A 14467-nucleotide genomic window follows, 5' to 3' on the forward strand; every position below is an offset into this window, starting at 1 on the left:
GTAGGCATCCTTTCAGATTGATAGAGTTCCACAGAGCAGATGAAAGATGTCTTTGCTCTCCTTCATCATCAGGGTGTGATAATAAAAGAAATGAGGCAATATATATCACAATGAGCTCATTCTATACCTTTTTGAAACTTGTTTTAACATAGAGATCACGTATATGTTTTAGAACAGTGTTTATAGGCAGAGGGACTGATAGGTGTGAGGGCTCCCAGGTGGGAAACAAGGCATGTTAGAGAAACTCACAGCAGGCTACCGCAGCTGGTATATAGCAAGGAAGAGGAAGTGTGGTGTGAGTTGAAGCAGGAGAGGTAGGCAGTGGGAAGATCGTGCAGGGTTTTACAGATGATGTAAGGTCATCTTAATAGGTCATATTAAAAGATTTTGGGGCGCCTGGGTGGCGCAGTCGGTTGAGCGTCCGACTTCGGCCAGGTCACGATCTCGCGGTCCGTGAGTTCGAGCCCCGCGTCGGGCTCTGGGCTGATGGCTCGGAGCCTGGAGCCTGTTTCCGATTCTGTGTCTCCCTCTCTCTCTGCCCCTCCCCCGTTCATGCTCTGTCTCTCTCTGTCCCAAAAATAAAAAATAAAAAATGTTGAAAAAAAAAATTAAAAAAAAAAAAAAAAAAAAAAAAAAAAAAAAAAAAAGATTTTCAGTTTTATCCAAGGACCAGTGGGAAGCCATTGAAATCTGGGAAGAGTGATGCTATCATATTATTCTACCTACAGTATATAGAACTGATTACTGGGGAGAAAGAATGGATCAGAAGCCAGTTACGTTTTGTAAAAGTATAAGTTGGGGTATGATATTGACTTGTCCTAAGATAGTAGTGGTGATTACAGAACTATTTAGGAGGTAAAAATCCACATAACTTACTGACTACGTGTAGAACACAAATGAGAGGAGAGGATGTTATGTTGGCCTAGGTTTCTGATTTTGTAGCTAGTACCACCATTTGCAAAGATAGAACACTAGAGAGGGCTCAGGTTTGTGGGGGACTTTATGACATATTAAGGTTTTTTTAATGTTTACTTTGAGAGAGAAGGAGCATGTGCGTGTGTGTGGGAGGGCCAGAGAAAGAATCCCAAACTGGCTCTGTTGTGGGTCTCGATCCCAGGAGCCTGTTGTGGGTCTCGATCTCACAACCATGAGATCATGACCTGAGCTGAAATCAAGAGTCCGACGGATGCTTAACTGACCAAGCCACCCAAGCACCCCATATATTGAATCTTGAAGTGCTTGGGTGACAGCCAAGTAGGGATTCTGAGTAAGCAGTTGGATGAAAATAGTCTGGAGCTCAGAGGGGAGGTTCTGTATCTAATGGTACTCTGTGCACAATTCATTGAAGTTTGGAGCTTTGTGCTTCCTCCTCAACTTCTTTATCAATTGCTGTGTCTCCATTATAAAAGCTATTGATTAATTGTGGAGGCCCTAGAGGGATAAAGTGGGGGGGGGGGGGGGGGGGGAGAAATTCAAAGCATTATGGTATCTTTTAATTCTTTTCTCTTTCTGTTTCTGAATACAAAACACATAGATATTCTGCCCTAGCATGTTGCCTGCCAAATTTAGAAAACACTTAAAATTTTTTTTACTGGATTTGGTACCTATTTAGCCAGCCTCCTGTTGCATACCTCTTATATTAGGCACACACTAACCCTGTATATAACCCCTCTTCTCTGATGCCTGCTACCTAGAGAAAACTTTAGCCTCATGTCAAATACACAAGCTAGGGTTAAGTTTCAGAACTCAGTTCATGTAATCCTATTCCTTTCATTTTTGTAAGTGTTGGTATTTGTGGTAGTACTTATCTTAAATAGTTTGGTTGCTTGTCATTTGTTTTCCAGTTCTCCTGAGCTCCAAGTTCCTTAGTTCTTTCTGTCTTCATGCCATCTTCACCCTTAGTCTAGCCAGTCATTGTTATTGTGGTGACCAGAATGGTTGAAGCCCTGGTCCCCTTGATAATTCATTTTTCAGCCCTTCCTGATGAACTTCCACTATAGGAGAATACTAAATGTGAGTTCTTGATTATAGTCTTTTGCATTTGCTCATCCTTTCCACATTAAAGGAAAGGTAGCTTTAGAGCTTCTGGAGCCCTTTAGCAGCCTATCATTGAAGAACTTTCAGGTTACTGCTCTTTTCTTCTTCTAAGCTTAGGGTAGAGGCAGCACTTTATCTGTATTAGATTATTACCAAGGTCACATTGGTTGCTTTGGGTTATCTTATTCATCTGGATGATTGCTTCTTCTGCAGCCATGTTTACTAATGCATTTGGTAGTGGTTAAAGTACAGGTCACCTTAAATGCTGAGGCTCCAAAGCCTTCTACAGATGGCTTGTCTACTCTTATAGCATTTCAGTGGTGTATATTACAGCAAAGGCTCCAAAGCTCTCTCTATCTAGAGATTGGAGTTGCACCCCGCCCCCGAGAATCTCAGACTTCAGTCTTTGCTACTTTGGCAGTAAGGTAAGATGTCTTTCTCCGGATGTAGGCCCTTTATTTAGGAGTTCTGTGATAGACTCTCATTCTGTACTAGAACTCCCAGTGAAGTGCAAAATGTGAGCCATAAAGCATTCTCTCTTCAAAGAATGAGATGATGTTTCCCTGAAATACTTTATCAGCCCTTTTTAAAAATAATTTTTTAATGTTTATTTTTGAGAGAGAGAGACAGAGTACAAGCAGGGGGAGGGGAAGAGAGAGGGGGACACTGAATCTGAAGCAGGCTCCAGGCACAGAGATTGATGTGGGGCTCGAACTCATGAACCGTGAGATCATGACCTGAGCCAAAGCCCGACACTTAACCCACTGAGCCATCCAGGCGCCCCTATATCAGCCTTTAAAGACTCTCCCTTCCCAACCACTTTCTGGGAGAATATTTCTAAAGCCTTAGGTAATTAATATATAATACCACTAATTAATATAGAATAGCTTTAACACACAGATCATAGGATTTCTTTCCAGAAATATTGCTATTAACACTTCATGGGCCAATACAGATTTAGAAAGGTCATTTTTCATTTTCTGATATTAGCTGAATTTTTAATAAATTAAAAAGGAATAGTCTTTACCATTAGATTTTTTTTGGTCTTTACCATAAGATTAACTGGGTATTATCCTGGAGGTATGGAGCAGTACCATACACAAAAAACCCGGCATTATCCTGATGATTCTTTGAGTTTGTATAACTTACATGTCAGGTATCTTCAGGTGCAGCTTTGTTTTTGTCAGATGCCAATATTGCCATGGATGTTTTTCTCCAACCAACATCAATGAACAGTTTAAGTATTACAGAAGAGAAGAGTGTATTACTCTTGTTGTGGTATTAGAGGGATCCCCAAAAAAGAGCTGCATATGCACCATTTTTTTTTGAGAGTGGTAATATTATAATATTACTTTTCCATTTCTAAAGGTAATATTTACGTAAATAAAAACTGAGAAATAGTGAAATTCTGGTACAGGTTGTAACATTTTAGCTTATATTCACGTACAGGTATTATGTAATTCAAGAATTTGGCGTATGGTAAGCATATATAGAAATTGTAGTATTCCAAGAAAAAAACTCAGAAAGCTTTTAAGTTTTTTTATTATTGATTGCAAATTAGGCAGATCTGCCCTATCCCCACTCTTAGAAATATATGGGCTATTTGGATGGGTTAGGCCTCTAAAGCTGTGTTGTCTAGTATGGTAGCTTCTAGCTCCATATGGTTGTCGAGCACTGGAAATGTGACTAATTTGAATTGAGATGTGCTGTAACTATAAAGTACACGTCGCATTTTGAAGATCTAGTACCGAAAAGGAAGGAAAAAAGGAATTCGGTAATTATTAAATTTTGATTACATGTTGAAATAATATTTTGGATCAGTTTGGTTAAGTAAAATATTAAAATTAATTTCACCTGTTTTACTTTTTTGATGTGGCTACTATTTGGCCCTCACTATATTTCTAGTGAATATTACAGTTGGTAAAGGCTGTATTCTTCCTTCTAACATCACTGTGACAACAGAGTCTATTAACTTTTAGTAGTTGGTTAACTCTTAAAAGTATAAAGGATTTAGCTTGGAAACTTAACAAAAATTAGAACATTTAGATGGCTTTGACTATATTCAGTAGGTAGCAGGGAGCTTTAGAAAGGTAGGGAGGCTTCTCATTAAAATCCTTGGAGCTTAGAGGTTACCTAGCTGGGGCATTATGCTTCAGCTATCTCCCAAGAATTTTTCCTTCAAAATTCCCTAAATACAGACTTTACTACTATACTTAGACAAAAAATAAAAGTTGAAAAGCTGTTTTGTACTAGGGAGATTTCTTTTTTGGCTCTGAACTAGGTCTGCCTTTATATATACCAGTGTTTCACAGTTTTTTTGTGTGAAATTTCCTTCAGTTTTTATTGAACTCACATATATCCTGGCGATGAAAATTTGTTGTTGGGTTGAATTCATTGATCCTCGCTCCTCCTTTTCATGGGATAAGATCTCTTCTGGAAGACTCTTAATCTTTACCTCGAAGTTCATGAGTATGCTTAGCAGAGGGCAGAGCTAAACCTCAAACAGCGATACTCTACTATGGAAATTCTAGCAGTTTTATATGTCATTGAAGAGTCTTAGCAAACCAAAATTGTAAAAGAAGATATAATTTATTGTGTGGATATTTCATATGATGGGCAAATTTGTTAGACTGAGAGACGGTGTTCTAGAGTGGTAAACAGCATGGACTTTGGAGACAGACTGAGCATAATATTTACCTTACTAACAGTTACTACCATTTTATCATCTGTACAGTATAGATTTAGCCCTGCCATTAGGGGTGATAAAAGGGGAGGCAGCTATAGTCCATTTACCAGAAAGAGACCAGTCTTAATTGAAGCTTACTCTACACAGTCCAGTGATTGTGCAGAACCATTTTTACTCTTCCATCGTGTTGTTTTTAAATATATATGGAACCTATCTGGGATGAATAACTGGAACCCTTAAGTCCTCTGCACTCCTTTTCTACATCTCTGTATTACCATTCTCACTCCTACACCTGTCCCACACCCCTCCTCCAAGTCCTGGCTTCATTCTGCCTTTCTGCTGATTGTCTTTGTATTCAAATCTTGGTGTATGTACCCATTTCTGGGAGGAACACCAACAGGATAAAAAGCTAACTCTTGGTGTTGATCTTCTTTCATAGCATAACTTCATTGTGTTATTATACTAAAATACCACCATCCGTGAGGATGGGAAGTAATAGTATAGGTAAGTGAATACAGCAGAGAGCCTTAGGCAGCCTCAGGGATGATTATAATACCTCCTTATTTCAGGGATTCTTGTGAGAATTAAATGATAACTGTTGTGATTATTTTTAACTTTTCACTGTTATCATGCTTTATGAACATTTATATAAAATATCCCTTTATCAGTTTATTTCTTGAGCTCTTTATATATAGCCCTTTATCAATATCTGATTATATTTTGAGGAGAACCTTTATTACAAAGTTTCATAGGGCATTATTAAAATATTTACACTTGTAGGTGCTTACAGAAACAAGGCTTGTGCTTCTGGAAAGATTATGAAGTAAAAGTACTTGTATTTTATTTTTACTGAGAATACAAGTACCTTGTTTGGGTTTGCTGTTACTACCCATGAAGAGTTACTGAACACCTAGACCTGTGCTGTCCAGTATGACAGTACTTGTCACATGCAGCTATAAAAAGTGAAAATAATTAAAGTTAAAAAAGATAAACTTAGTTCCTCAGTTCTGTCTACATTTCAAGAGCTCATTAGCTTCATATGGCTACTGAGTAGGACATATTCATCATAACATAAGATTTTATTGTACAGCCCTGATCTAGAGAGTATGAAAGATTAAATAACCAAATGTTTTATTTAAGTAGGAAGCATTATCAAAAAGTCTGAGGTATTTGTTACTAAAATTACTTATTTATTATGGTTTTATGACATCTATAAACACTGCAATGAATGTTGCAATTTTAGCTGCAAATTTATTATTTCTTTCATATTTCTAAAATATGTTTTTTATTTTTATAAATTAAATGTCAAATTTTACTGCCTCTTTGCTTTTATTCCTCATATCCTAATATTGTATTAAAAAGTTCCATTTGTTTTTGCAGCATTTAAGGATTTGGTTCTATTCCTTGGCCATGGCCCTACGACCTAAAATAATACCATTGATATTAAATAATATTGATCATTTTTAGTATGAAAGGTGTGGTAGTGATTAAGTTGTACACTAGAAATAAGAGGTTTTAAAACAGTATAAATACATATCTCATCTTTTGTAATTACAGGCCTTTGGAAATTTAACGATTTGAAGTTTTACATTGCTCCTCTTATATATGGTTTGTTTAGAGAATTGTTATGATTTATAATTCTTTCATTAAAATATCATGTTATATGTTTTTGTTTGTTTATCTTAATCGTAGGAAGCTCTACAAAGGATCATTTCAACTCTGGCAAATAAAAATGATGAAATTCAGAACTTTATTGATACACTAAATCAAACACTAAAAGGAGTTCAGGTATGACTCTTTAAAAAATGTTTTGTTATATGTCACAATGAATGATTGTTGGGCCAAATCAATATAAATAAATATACTCCATGAACTGTAGATTATAAACTGAAGGAGGTGAGAGCAGGGTTTTTAAATGGCAGATAAATAAAAAAATGCTTTCCTTACTATTCTTACATTCTCCATGGAAAGGTCAAATAGTAAGGAAAAAAGAAAACTCTGGAATTGTAGCTGCTAAGGAATAGTATAGTGCTTGCTTTTGACCCTTTCCATTATAGATTTGTCTTTTCTAATTCCAGTTAAGAGCAAATTATATTTCTTCAGAGTACTGGGATGCTAAACATTTCTTTTATGATAAATAGTAGAAGGAAAATGTAGATGGTAAGAGGTCTGCTTATAGAACTGGAAGAAAGTAAAACATAAAACTAAAAAGTAAAGTGCCTAATGAAAAAAATGAATACTTAAGGAAACAGTCCCAGGTTTGGGCAGATAATCCATACTGTACATACTCAGATGTTGATTACTGAGTGGTTAATGTGGGATTAGATTTAGGTCTTTTGCCTACCAGACTGCACATTTCTTTTTCCACAACTTGTTCTTGTCACTGTAAGTCAATTAGTAAAGTGATTAACACCACTTTTGATAAGACTCTAGTGAGATGATAACTTATTTTTATAAAAATTATAAGCAAAAGTTTGGTTTATGATATTGCAGTGGATTGTTACATATTAGGTCTCTTAACTGGTGCCAATTCTCTTAATGGAATGATTCGTCTAAGTTGAAAAATGCCTAAGATAATTTCTTCTGTCTCATAATTACTGCAAGTGTGGATATTGCTTATCTAGAGGTTTCACAGATATTTTAAGTTATTGTTGAAATAGCGTCTTGCTTAATGAGAAGATGAGGAACTCTGGGAAGTTAATAGGCTTGAAATGCTTTATTGATTCTGCCACTGGTAACTACTTGTGTGGCTTTGGGCAAATCACTTTTCTGCATTTTAATTCCTAAAATTTAGGAGTTTGAATACAAATTCTAGTCAGAAGATAACTTCTGAGGTTGCTTAAAGCCCTAAAATTCAATGTTTGATAAATCTCTTAGGATCCAATAAGGAATTGCTTGGTCTTTTAAGTTCTGTATATCTTAATGTAAATGCACTGTTTTAGACAACCTGAAAGATTTTAAGATTTACACAAAATTAGTCCCATCCCTGTATGCTCAAACTTCTCCTCAGTTACGGAATCAAAATCTCTGGAATATTTCATTAAAATGCTTCATTGATGATTCTGATGCACGACAAAGAACCACTGGCTTACGGTCTGCCTTGGAACCTGACAAAGGTCTGGACAAAGGTGGCAATCTTAAAACAAACTTTCACATTGTCCTGTGGAAACATTGCTTTAAAAGATGAAGAGGGTATAGGCTAGTTCATAAAAAGTTGCTTAACTCATAGCGTAACTGAGATAGTGCTCTCCGCATTAGCAACCATCTTCTAGGATTTACCTGTTTTTAAAGCCTATGTCAAGTATTAGATTTTGTTGTTTATATGATGTTAGGCTGAGATGGATTATAATGTGAATCTATTCTCTGATAAGTATTTTCAAATGTTTGACAGCTCTTGAGTAAAATCATTGTTTTGTTTATTAAACAGGAAAATTCTTCTAACATACTTTCAGAGTTAGATGAAGAATTTGATAGTTTATATTCTATTTTGGATGAGGTGAAAGAAAGTATGATTAACAGTATCAAGCAGGAACAAGCTCGTAAATCACAAGAGTTACAGGTGAGATCATACAGCTTATTTAAATATGAATAATTTAAGTCTATTTAGTACTTGATTTCTTGACAGCAAAAATCAGCGAATTTCTGTGAATAACTACTTTTATGTTAGAGCCCACTTCTCTGAATCCTCTCTTTCTCTCTGCCCCTCCCCTGCTCACTGTCTTTCTCTCAAAAACAAAAAATGAACATTGAAAAAAAAGTCACTTAATTTTGAGAGAGAGAGAGCAAGTGGGGGAGGGGAAGAGAGAGAGGGAGACACAGAATCTGAAGCAGTCTCTGTGAGGTCAGCGCAGAGCCCCGATGTGGGGCTTGAACTCACAAACTGAGATCATGACCTGAGTGAAATTAAGAATCGGATGCTTAATCAACTGAGCCACCCAGGCAGGCATCCCTCTTGTTTTTTCTTAATTGTGGTTAAAAACCTAAGATTTACCTTCTTAACTGCTTTTATTTATTTTTGAAAGAGAGAGAGAAAAAGAAGGAGGGTGAGTGGGGGAGGGGCAGAGAGAGAGAATCCCAGGTAGGCTTTGCTGTCAGAATGGAGCCCAATGCGGGGCGCCTGGGTGGCTCAGTCGGTTAAGCGGCCGACTTCGGCTCAGGTCACGATCTCACGGTCTGTGAGTTTGAGCCCCGCGTCGGGCTCTGTGCTGACAGCTCAGAGCCTGGAGCCTGCTTCAGATTCTGTGTCTCCCTCTCTCTCTGACCCTCCCCTGTTCATGCTCTGTCTCTCTCTGTCTCAAAAATAAATAAACGTTAAAAAAAAAAAATTAAAAAAAAAAAAAAAAAAGAATGGAGCCCAATGCAGGACAAGATCCCACGAACTGTGAGATCATGACCATGACCTGAAATCAAGAGTCAGATGTTTAACTGACTGAACCACCCAGGTGCCCCTCTATTTTATTGTTATTATTATTACTATCATTATTATTTAAATTGAGATGTGACCTATAACATTTTATTAGTTTTATGTGTACAATATAATAATTTGCTATTTATACATATTGCAAAATGACCACCACAGTAAGTCTAGCTGACAGCCATCACCACACATAGTTACAGACTTTTTTTTTCTTGTGATAAGAACTTTTAAGATCTACTCTCTTAGCAGTGTTTAAATATACAGTACAGTAGGGGTACCTGGCTGGCTCAGTTGGTAGAACCTGCAGCTCTTGATCTTGGGGTCGTGAATTTGAGGCCTATGTTGCAAAATGTGCAATATGATATTATTAATTGTATTCACCGTGCTGTACATTACATTCCCAGGACTTATTTTATAACTGGAAATTTGTACCTATTGACCACCATCACCTATTCATCCATATTTTAAATATTTTTTGGTAGTAGCCATCTTTATTTTTTTTTAATGTTTATTTTATTTTTTTTGAGAGAGACAGAGTGCAAGCAGGGGAAGGGTAGAGAAAGGGGGAAAACACAGACTCTGAAGCAAGGTCCAGGCTGTGAGCTGTCAGAACAGAGCCTTTTGCGGGGCTTAAACTCATGAACCGCGAGATCATGACCTAAGCTGATGTTGGGTAATTAGCCGTCTGAGTCACCCAGGCACTCCAGTAGTAACCATCTTAATGTATGTGAGATGATATCTCATCATAGCTTTGATTTGCATCTCTAATGATTAATGATGTTGAGCATCTTTTCATATACTTGTTGCCCATTTGTATGTCTTCTTTGGGGAAATGTTTATTCAGGCCTCCTGCTCATTTTTTAATTGGGTTGTTTTTTGTTGTTGAATTGTAGGAGTTCTTTATATATTCTGGATATTAACCCTTTGTCAGATGTAGGATTTGTAATTATTTTCTACCATCCCGTAGGTTGTCTTTTCACTGTGTTATTTCCTTTAATATGGAGAAATTTTTAAATTTGGTATAGTCCCATTTGTCTCTTTTTGCTTTTGGTGTCATAGTCAAGAATTCATTGCAGACCCAGTGTCATGAAGCTTTTCCTCTGTGTTTTCTCTTATCAGTTTTATAATTTTGGGGCTTGTATTAATTAAGGTCTTTAATCCATTTCGAGTTAATTTTTGTATGTAGTGTTAGGTAAGGGTCTCAGTTCATTCTTTTGCATGTGAGTATCCAGTTTTTCCAGCACCATTTGTCTAAAAAGATTCTGTGGTTTTCTCATTGTGTGGTTTGACACTCTTATCAAAGATCATTTAACTGCGTATGTGTGGGATCCTTTCTGGGCTCTGTATGGGCTCTGGTCTATATGTCTGTCTCTATGCCAGTACCACACTGTCCTGATTACTGTAGCTTTGTAATAAATTTTAAAATCAGAAAGTGTGAGTGAGGTCTCCAGCTTGGTTCTTCTTTTTCAGGATTGTTTGGCACTTTGGAGTCCCTTGGGATTCCTTGTGAATTTTATCATGTTTTTTTTTTTTTCTATTTCTGCAAAAAAGATGCCATGAAATTTTGATAGGGATTGAATTAAATTTGTAGATTGACTTGGGTGGTATAGACACTTTAATAATATTAAGTCTTCCAATTGAGATCATGGGATATCTTTCCATTTATTTGTATCAGCTTTAATTTCTTTCAGCACTAGTTTTATAGCATTAAATGTATAGGTCTTTTGCCTCCTTAGTTAAGTTTACTTCAGAGTACAGTATTTCATTTTTGGGGTGCCTGGGTGGCTCGGTCAGTTAAGCATTTGACTCCCATTTCAACTCAGGTCATGGTCTCATGGTTCCTGAGATTCTCCCTTCCCCTCTCTGCCCTTCCCCTGCTCACGCTGTCTCTCAAAATAAATAAATCAACTTAAAAAAGAAAAGAAACTGATTTGAAGTGCTTTGAGGGAGGAAAAGCTTAATTAATAAAGGTAAGAGGGGGTATTTCAGTTAAGAGGTTGGTCAGTTGTTAAGATCATCAAAGTTCAAAAGTTTGGAAGAGTCTTCGAATCGTCTTGAAGCCAAGTCAGTGCTGATTTGGAGGATAGATCTGTATCATTTATGTCATGGCATGTGGGTTTTGATTTTTAGAAGTGTTATTCTTTGGGGTGCCTGGGTGGCTCAGTCAGTTAAGTGTCCAAGTCTTGATGTTGGTTCTGGTCATGATCTCATGGTTTTGTGAGTTTGAGCTCCACATCAGACTCTGTGCTGACAGTGTGGAGCCTGCTTGGGATTCTCTCTCCCTCTCTCCCTCTCTGCCCCTCCCCTACTTGCTCTTTTTTCTCTCTCTCTAAACATAATAAATAAGCTTTAAAAAAAAAAAAAAAAGAAGAGTTCTTTATTAACTCAAGATGTTTGAGATTTTCAGAATGGGGTAATTTCTATCCATTGTGGAGTTTGATTTAAAGTATGTCTTTAAGACTTGCAAAAGAAGTGTGATATTTTAATTTCAGAACTTATTTTCTGACAGCCATATACAGAGCTGGATATATGTGTGTACACGTAAAATCTACAGTGCTGTTCTTAGAATGAGCTGCATTTATTGCTCTTATAAACTATTAAGTTTCTGTTTCTAGTTGTTGACTAAATTGCCATTAATAGAAAATTGGGTTACATAAATTTATTTAAACTCTTTTTCTTATAGTCTCAGATGAACTTTGTTTACTTTGGATTTTGTGAATCTTAATTACATGATAATTTTTTTTTTTTTTTTTTTTTTTTTTTTTTGCCACTGAGCTGATGATTCATGGAAGTCTTCCATTAAATTTACATTTGGGCTCTTTTTAAAAGGGATGATTTTACTCTGATTTTTTTGTCAAGTATTCTATCAGATTCATCACTGGCTGTTGAATAACGATGGAGAATTCAGAACATTGCAGAAAATAGAAGCAGAATTCCAAGTACTGTTTCAAAGTGGTCACTACAAGGATGTTAGATGATTTTTCTCTTCCTGTATCATCACTTGAGATCTTCATTTTTTCCAGAGATTCCATTGTTTTCTTTTTTTCTTTTTTTTAAATCTTACACTTGATTATCCTTTGTAACTCTTAATACTTGCTGTTCCTCAATGCCACAAAAATTTTGGCAATTTTTTTTTTCATAGGAATAGTGATCTAGGGGAGATCAAGAGATATTGAGGGGACAATACGCTATAAATAAGACTGTGAGTTGTTGAAATATAAGTTTAGTGGACAGAAGTTCATTCTTGAGGATGTTTTTGTATTATGAGTCAAAGGAAAAGTTATGGTGATATCAGCCTAATGGTAATTCAAATATTAAAGGTTTATTGGGATAGTTTAAAAAACAAACATTAAAAAGAATCACAACTTGGCTACTGATGCCATTTTCTTCTTTAGTTGGAGACAGTAGAGTATCTCTGTTTTTCCTTTGGGTTCACAAACTCGATAGTATGTTGTTTTCATTAAGATTTTATTAATTCCTCTAAATAACTGACAAGTTATTATTGCTCTTTAAATTGAATTCCTTTGTACTCTTTTTAACTTTCCCTCTTGACTTGAAAGCAAATTTATAACATTTTCTTAGAATAAGATATTTTATCTTAAACTTTGACCTCAGATTTGATTCTTTTAATGGTTACTTGAGATATATTCCTTATTCTTTTTGTTATTTCTTACTTTAAAGCTATATTAACTTAGTTTGCCCTAGTGATCCTGTGTAGACCATTTATAGCTACCATTTTGTTCTGTGATTTTGCTTAAACCTTTCATAAAGCTCTCCAACAATTGAGATATTTCAAATGGTGGTTTGTTAATTATTCTTTGGAACTCATAAGAGTTTTACTCCTAGAAGGAGTAGTATTTTTAGTAGATTGTGGTTGGGTTCTTAGAATAATACATGAAAACCTATTTTAACCCAAAATATGATAAAACTATTCTACTTTTCCAAAGTTAAAATATAACACATCCAGAAACTAAGAAAATTAGCCATAGTTTATCTTTAGTGCTGATCTTAAGGGAAACCTAAGTAGATTTGAATATGGAAAGATAGTAATAGATATTAATATTCTGAAGAAAAATCTTGAGTACGTTAAAAACTTAGAAATATATCTGTTTCTTTGTTTAAAGGTATCACTAACAATAGTTTTTCATGACTGGGCTTAGTTTTAGACCACAAATGATAGAATGGAAGAGAACTAAGAAAGACTGGTACTTGAAATTAATACATCACCATAACAGAGCACATCACTGTAACAGTTACCATCTTTTGTTCCTCTTTATTCTTTTTGAAATCTTGGCAATTCCATTTGTGATTCCTGTGTTACCCAATTTTGGAAACTATAAATTATCATTTATGGTAGTATGTATTATTTGAGTAATGTGATAAATGGAATATTAAAATTATGCTCAACTGAATGTACCTTTAACTTGATTAATAAACTTTAGTTTAAATTGTTAAATATTATCAAGAAATTTAGTCTTCATTTATAGAGGATGTTGTCTGCAGATGAATTATTTTGATATTTTAATTTAAATTGTTGATAGTTAACTAAGTTGTTCGTAGTTTTCTGATTACCTTGATTGAGAAGAATCTTTAAGTGAATTTGACCCCAACTTTTTATAACTGCTTTATTTTCTTTTGTGTTTTTAAATGATGGGTATATCTATATCTGTATGCAGTTAAGCTATTTTGAATAAATTATGGAAAGATGTTAAGTACAATGTATTAAAATAATTAAAATTTCTTACATATATGACTAGTGATTATGTTGCTTTAACACCTCTCTAAAATATTTTTGTTCAATTTTTGCTATTCAAATTGTAAGTTCATTATAACAATATACAGTTAAGATCCTCATGGAAATAGGAAATTTGTTTTAAAGATTTATTTTTATTCTTTTTTAGAGTCAGCTCAGTCAATGTAATAATGCGTTGGAGAACTCAGAAGAACTACTAGAATTTGCAACACGGTCATTAGATCTAAAGGAACCTGAAGAATTTTCAAAGGTACCAAAAAACCAGCCAAAAAACTAAACCACTTAAATAGGAAAGTTTTGTTTAAAAAAAAATGGTACTTTCCCTTTCAATTTTGGATTTATTGAGCTATTTCTAATTCTAAAAAAGTCTTTGTGGAGGGCGCCTGGGTGGCTCAATCAGTTGAACATCCAGCTCTTGATTTCAGCTCAGGTCATGATCCCAGCGTCATGGGACTGATCCCCACGTTGGGCTCTGTGCTGATCGTGGAGCCTTCTTGGGATTCTCTCTCTCCCTCTGCCCCTCTCTTCCACTCACATGTTCTCTCTTGCTCAAAAATTAAAAATAAATAAATAA

The 14467-nt window shown here is 35.4% G+C and overlaps 1 protein-coding gene across 8 annotated transcripts in view; it reads left to right on the forward strand.

Annotated features, from left to right (window-relative positions):
• The window catches only part of FSD1L (fibronectin type III and SPRY domain containing 1 like), a 78386-nt gene that overhangs the window by 13481 nt on the left and 50438 nt on the right, over positions 1 to 14467 (forward strand). For all 8 annotated transcript variants that reach the window (XR_006195738.1, XM_042912282.1, XM_042912284.1 and 5 more), the window contains exons 2-4: positions 6416 to 6511; positions 8151 to 8282; positions 14042 to 14143. Coding sequence is in view for 7 of the 8 variants with exons in the window: in XM_042912282.1 (XP_042768216.1) it covers positions 6416 to 6511; positions 8151 to 8282; positions 14042 to 14143 (330 nt within the window). In the remaining variant the exon portion in view is untranslated. The remainder of the gene's footprint in view (positions 1 to 6415; positions 6512 to 8150; positions 8283 to 14041; positions 14144 to 14467) is intronic.

The sequence above is a fragment of the Panthera leo genome, chromosome D4, assembly GCF_018350215.1.
Source record: "Panthera leo isolate Ple1 chromosome D4, P.leo_Ple1_pat1.1, whole genome shotgun sequence".
Lineage (NCBI taxonomy): Eukaryota > Metazoa > Chordata > Mammalia > Carnivora > Felidae > Panthera > Panthera leo.